General features: G+C 36.7%; 1 protein-coding gene across 1 annotated transcript in view; it reads right to left on the minus strand.

Moving 5' to 3' along the window:
- Nucleotides 1-1,913: 1,913 nt before the first annotated feature.
- Nucleotides 1,914-6,912, minus strand: part of LOC104489279 (serine palmitoyltransferase 1) — a gene marked incomplete at its 5' end in the record, with an annotated part of 17,435 nt that continues 12,436 nt past the window's right edge. The window contains 3 exons of the mRNA XM_010131424.1: nt 1,914-2,007; nt 2,499-2,572; nt 3,187-3,304. Of these exons, the coding sequence (XP_010129726.1) occupies nt 1,914-2,007; nt 2,499-2,572; nt 3,187-3,304 (286 nt within the window). The remainder of the gene's footprint in view (nt 2,008-2,498; nt 2,573-3,186; nt 3,305-6,912) is intronic.

Consider the following 6,912-nt stretch of genomic DNA (forward strand, 5'->3'; position numbering starts at 1 on the left):
TTGAATATTCAGGTTTCAATTATCAAACCAAAAATGGATCACAAGCTCCAAGTATACTGGTAAGTTTTAATTTTCATTTCTCACAGTCTGAGGGTCTTGAGAGGTTGGTTGTTCTGCACTTCAGTTCCTGTCTGTAAAACTAGAATCAGCTTCCTTCCCCACATTCTCACTCTTTGAAATTGTTGGCTCCTCACAGACTTTCACTCAGTTAGAGAAAAAAGTAAATTTCAGTGAAATAGGAATACTCTTTAACATCAGGATGAAGTTTTTTCTGTATTGCACAGATAATGATTTTACCATTTCAAATAGTCAAGCCACAATCACGAAAGTGCCCTAACACAGCTTCAGCTGGTTTATCTGAATGTACACAGGTGAAAAGTTTTGAAAGCCAGTGCAAAGGCAGTCACTGTGAACTGAAGGAGGCAACACAGACTACACAGATTTGATGCAGAATATTCTACAAAATAAGGCTGATCATGGTCGATTGCACTACGAAATCTAATCAGTAAAAAACTGAATCAAACATGATTAACTTTATTTAAACAATAATGTTCCTCAAAAATAGTCCTGCAGTCCCTGTAGCAGCAACCAAAAAGGCATGTAAGTCCCTAACAACCCAGAAGACAGATCAGGCTGAATATAAAATTTTTGGACAGGCATTCTTAAAGCAAAATCCTTAAATAGATAGCTATAGTTTTTATTTTAGAAAATGGTGTAGCTTACTGTCATTCTTCTTTACCAGTTTCTCCTGATTGGTGTCACGTGTGTCCCTCTGTACTTACTGAAAATCTTGGCAGCATAACCAACAAATATTACTATTCTATATTACTATGGGGGTTTTACGTGCACGTATTGAGTTGTGTTTCAGTAGTATTTGTACCATCTGAACTCTTACTAGCTATCTGTGAGTCTTTCCCTCTAAGGTGTAGCTGTTTAGAGACAAAACTTAGCACGCACTATTTTAGAGCTTCAAAGTAGTTTAAGTAAAGCTAGCGTGCAGTTGCTATTTTAAAACCTTGGTTCATTCTTCACATTGGCTACAACTCCTCTTTGAGACTGGTGCATAGCCCTTCTGACTGAACGTACTACAATGGAATGACAGCAGTTTCACAATTCAGAGGTTTCACTTTAGATGCTTTAAAGTTAATAATAGGAAAACCTTACCCATCATATCAAACGTGCATGTAATTACATACGAATTGCAGGAAGCAGATAGTGTTTAATACAAATTTACCGTTTACATAATGGAATTCTCTGGCCCGGCATTCTTAAAAACCGGCTTCCAAAAATGGTTAGGGAAAGACATTATCACAAAACTGAAATTTCTCCTATATTTCAATAATAAATGATGTAATACAAAATAATAATCTTGTGATGTAATCACAAAATAAAAAATCATGTAATACATCACAAAATTCTCTTAATGTGTCATTTTATCCCTTTTTGACATTATTTGGAACAGCCTATCTTCATTTGGGGAGAGGATAATTCCTTGAAACTGACTTCAAGTTCCTACATTCTGAGAATATTCAGAGAAAACCATACATTTTAGATGGTTTTGGGGAAAACTGAATGTTCATATACATTTTTGAAAACTTTAAAGGGTTTGAAGAAATCAATTTAAAACTTTAAGATGCAACTTATGAAAGAGTCCTGTATGCAAGAGTGATATCCCATTTTAAGGAATGTTAGTAAATGGTAGAGTTTGAATTGCAAGTACATTGGGTCATTCATCAGTTCCAAAATTCTGCATTCTTCCCTTCACTGCATTTGTACCATTCTGGAACACTCTTGTTACTCAGTCAGGTTGCAATATCATCAGTGGAAGAACTTGAATATCTGAAGTGAAGTCACCTTACAGTGTAAAACATTTATCCTGATAATCTGGGAAAAGATGAATCCAAAACAGCAGTCTAATTCAATAAAGACTGTGCAGCTTCCTTAAGAAGTGATGCAGCTTTGTCCAGTTCTTGTTCTGTTTGCTCCACTGTTATCACTACTCGGATACTAGAAAAAGAAAAGCAGAAAATACATAGTGAACTTCACTCCTTGCCTTTAGATTTAGACTTGACTTGTAATTTTAACACATTAAGATCCCTAGGGAAACACATTAAGATCTCTAGGGAAATAATGTCTTGTTTCTAGTTGAATTTCCATTCATTATATTACTTAAAAAGAAATGGTCAGACTATGTTTTTTCCCCTCCATACACACCACAGAAATTTGCTTGCTATTTTTTTCATCTGCAGATGTGCAGCTCATGGAAATGTCCCTGGTACAAAACACTGAGATTCAGGTAATTTTGATATAGTTATTTCAGGACCTTAACATCCTGTAAGTCACTGAAATATACCTCGAAATGGAGCCTTTCCCAAATTTTTTTTTTTAGAGGACCAACTATTCAATCCAGTCTACTGAACAAAGCCCAATCTTTGTTATGAAGAAAGATAGAGAGTCATATCCAATAAAATGAAATAACATAGTGACTTTCCACTAACCTGGGTGGAGGAAGACATTTTTCTTCTTTCTCCAGATAGCGGGCCTGAGTTAATGCAATGCCACTATTCATGCACTACGAATAAAGAAAATACAGCAGTCATCAACTTAGGAACTTCTTACGGCCTATCCTTTTGATCACCAAATTCACATAACTAGCTTTTATGTGTTTGGTGTCAGGATAACTCTTATTTCCCAAATGGAGTTTTTGAAGGTTATGTCTAATTTTAATCCAGCAAAACCACATAAAACAGGTTAGGGTATAGCTTTGTTAGCTTTCATCTCCAAGAAATCAGACAAAAATGCTGTATCAAGTAGGCTATTAAATGGTATTTAATCATAATTTCAAGGAAATCAACCTCACAGTTGCTTTTTGTGGTGTAGTATTGTTTACCTGCCACCTGAAGTATAAAATTTCCTCATCAACCTCCATCTCCTCCATGTAGGAGAAAGAGAACCAACATGTATTAAAGATAGAAAAGTGCTACAGGTCTAAATACCTCTAGCAAGAAAAGGTTAGAAGATGGTCTTTAACATAGCCCTGTAGTCAGCAATGAAACTGCATATCTTGCACCATTCCTGCAAGACATTCCAAGAAGTTACCCAACAAGCCTCCCTACCCATATCCACTTCACTCATTATTCACATTCAAAGGCAATAACATACTTTAATTGCTATGGGGACACTCACATAATCCACGACTCTCTTAAGTAACTTCACATCATTTTCTCGAGATCCACTGCTCTCTTCCAACTGTAGGTGCAATGCTGGAGAAAAAGATTCTCCCACTACCTTTAAGCCAGAAATCCTAAAATAAATAAAAAGCCTTTAATGCACATCCTACTTGAACACACGTGTTAAAAGTTCTAGACAGTACTTCGCTGTTCTAGGTAGCAAGTGAGAAAGATATACCACTGTACTAACGCAGATAAAACATTATGTTCCTTTCAGCTTGCAATAGGTAAAGATAACAAAAATTATCAAGTAAATGTGTTTCCTAAGGACTTACTAAATGAAGTTTCAGCAAGTTTGTGTAACAATAGTGAGTCCTCCTTTTGCAAAATAAGATTGATGCAGATTTTTGAAAGCGTCCGTATGAAGACTGAGGAGAAGTCTTAGTGTTAGGCCCACATGTTGCTGATAAAAACACAGCTAGCTAAGTCAAGTTTTTGGAGTCTATATTATGAAAATAAATAATAATAAAACTTTTGACCCAGTTATGTGATAAGAAGAAACAAAGGGGTTTTTTTTGGCAAGACTTCTGATTTTAAATTATTTCTTGTAGAAATTCTTTACATCATCATCTGCCACTCAATCAGAAACTCCTCTAAAACTAGTAACATTACTAGAATTGCTCCCACATCTGTACATAGGGATCGTGATTAACTGAGTTCTTAGAATTTGATGGAATGATCGATATTTAATTTAAAAAAAAAGAATGCCATTTGATTGTCATTGTCCTGACACATATTCAGGACTGAGTTATTTCCCTCTAGAGAACTGTAGCCAATACCCAAGCAAGACCTCTGGTCTCCAAAATTACAGGTCCCATAAATGCATGTCTACCATCAGCCATAATTTTGATTTCCTGACTTTGATAAGCTTTCCTCACATACATTGTAACTTTATACCTTCAATTGCAAATAAGTTTTCTATTTTTATAATGTTGAAGACCCAGTTAGAGCAGAAGAGATGTTAAAACCATAAACGGCACAACTGGAGCCTATAGGAGAGAGAACTGCACTAAAACACAGCGAATCATTTACAACTTTGAAAAAGTAAAATTATACTCTCTCAATTATACTATATGGAAAGCATCTTGCATTATTTCTACAATGCTATTTCAATTCACAGTCCATTCACAAAAGAGAAATCAAACTGACATTCTTCAGCCACAAACCTGAAAACATTCTGGTGTTACTCACTGACACCTGCAGACTAACCAAACACAGGCAATGTCTTTAAAACACAAGCACACACACTGCACTTGTCTCACTACTGCACATATATCTAAGGGTATACAACATTTGTATCATAAAGGACAAGGAAAAGTAGTTCACAGTCGAGCTACAATGTGAAAAGATGATACACAGCTGTATAACGTACCCATTATTAGCTATATTTCGTAGCAATAACTTGACTTCTAAGAAGTAGCGTTCTACAGAGATGAGAGTAGGTGTCAGATGAAGTTTCACTATAATTTAAATCTATCCGCTCGAGAATAAAGTCAAAGACAAGTTACTAAAACAATTAGGTTTTGCTGAGAGACAGAGTATTAGCTTCTAGTTATAAAATAGTCGTAGTTCTTGAATTGAAATAGATAATCATAAACCGCTGCCCTCCAAAGAGTGAGTAAGAAGCAAGCTTTGCATCACTTCCATTCAAACTGAGTCCTTCCATGAACAACATGCTTTGTGTTTGCTATACACTTACTCAGAGGCTGCTTACAAGTTTCTACCTTAAATTTAATCTTAAAACTTTTTGTCAGTCACAGCTGTGACTACATTATCTGTCTTATTCAGCTATTTGAAGAAAACCAGTTTAACATCAGGTCTTCTGATGGCAATACTTTTAACTTTCATATAAAGCATTAACTATGTTTTTCTAAGCCTCTGCCAAATTGAAATTCAGCAGGTATTTGAGAATCCAATGCATGCACACTGTAACCTTCCTGAAATCAGAATTCACTTTCCTAAGAAATGCTATAAAAGTTTCATTTGCAAACAATACTGAACACTTACACGCAGAAGTGAAAGAATTCTGAAAGATCTGATTTTGAAGTAACAAAGGAACAAAACTAACCTCCTGAACGCCAATGCGTTTTTAAGGCTAGTTCCATATTATTAAATTAAATATGCCTTGGACTTTTTTCTAGCCCTGTGGTCAGTGGGTATGGAATGACTCATATCCATACTTTTAAAATCTGAGTCTCCACGTCAGGGTGGCCACATCCAAACTGACTACTGAGAACAGCTCCTGGCTCAGGCCAACTCTTGAACTGCATCCAGGAGTCTTTTCAAAGAGCACTGCTTGATCTGTGCCAAACCCATGCCACAGATGACTCCAACAATTTGACAGAGTAGGAGACTGAGATCCAGTGCCCAGGAATGCTTCCTGATCTTAACATACCAGTATGGATGTAGCCTCAGGGAGCTCCTCCTCACAGCTCTCCACACCCCAACTACAAGGCTGAGCTGCAGAACTGAGTGGCAGGAATGGGCTCTTGGTGGTAGGAAACCCTTCATAGCCAGGCTGCCCTAAACACTGTAAATGTTTCCATCAGTTTTGCTAACTGAAAACTAGAACAAGAGCTCACTGAAAAACTGTCAAGTTTCTCTGGAAGGGAAAATCTTGAAAAATAAATCTGCTTTTCCCCAATGAAAACTTGCTTTATCAGAAAATTCTCAGCCAGGTGTAGGATATGCTGTAAGTAATGAACTATGTAAGTGATACTAACTACTACTGTCATATTTTTAAAAAAAACTCACAAAAGTCTATCCCATCCATCCTGCAACAGAACTTCTTCATTTCTAGACACCAATATTTTTAAATACAAGACGGAAATCTACTTTATCTAAGATTGAAAAGTTAAGAATATTCCTGATTTGTGTTAATCATCCCATCTCTTACTGCATTTTCTTATGCTTTATAAATGCCATGGAAAATAAGAAAGTAGTTCTGTGCAGGATTCAGAATTCTTCAATTTCTTTCGCAAACTGGCATTTGGCTTGTTCCCAAAACAGGAATAAATACCAGTCATTCTTCTAGCTTATAACACCAGTTTCTTCACCATAGTTCATATAAAGATCAACTTTTTTTTTTAAATGCTAACCTGGTCCTTAGATATCCTAAATTTCATGGCTTAGTTATGTTTTGACTAAAAGAAGTATTTCCTTTACTCTTCATTTGTTCTTCTCACTGTATTTGTTCTATGATGAGAAAGGAGAAAAACGATGTATTCTTTCCCACTTTCTTTGGTTACAGTTTGACCTTCTTAGGAGACTAGTTGGTAGGGTCTCTTGGGAGACAGTCCTGAGGGACAGAGGAGTCCAGAAAGGCTGGACAATCCTCAAGAAGGAAGTCCTTAAAGCTCAGGAACAGGCCATTCCAGTAAGCCGTAAGATGAGCCGGAAAAATAGAAGACCAGCCTGGCTGAACAGAGAGCTTTGGCTGGAGCTCAGGAAGAAAAGGAAACTCTATGGCCTGTGGAAGAAGGAGCAGGGCATGACTATAAGGGTTTTACGAGACTATGCAGGGAGAAGATTAGAAAGGCTAAAGCCCAGCTTGAGCTTAGTCTGGCCACTGCCATAAGAGACAACAAAAAATGTTTCTATGAATACCATCAACAGCAAAAAGAGAGCTAAGGAGGGTCTCCATCCATCCACTGGATGTGGGGGAAACACAGTGACGCAGGAT

This window comes from Buceros rhinoceros, unplaced genomic scaffold, assembly GCF_000710305.1.
Source record: "Buceros rhinoceros silvestris isolate BGI_N320 unplaced genomic scaffold, ASM71030v1 scaffold5432, whole genome shotgun sequence".
Taxonomy (NCBI): domain Eukaryota; kingdom Metazoa; phylum Chordata; class Aves; order Bucerotiformes; family Bucerotidae; genus Buceros; species Buceros rhinoceros.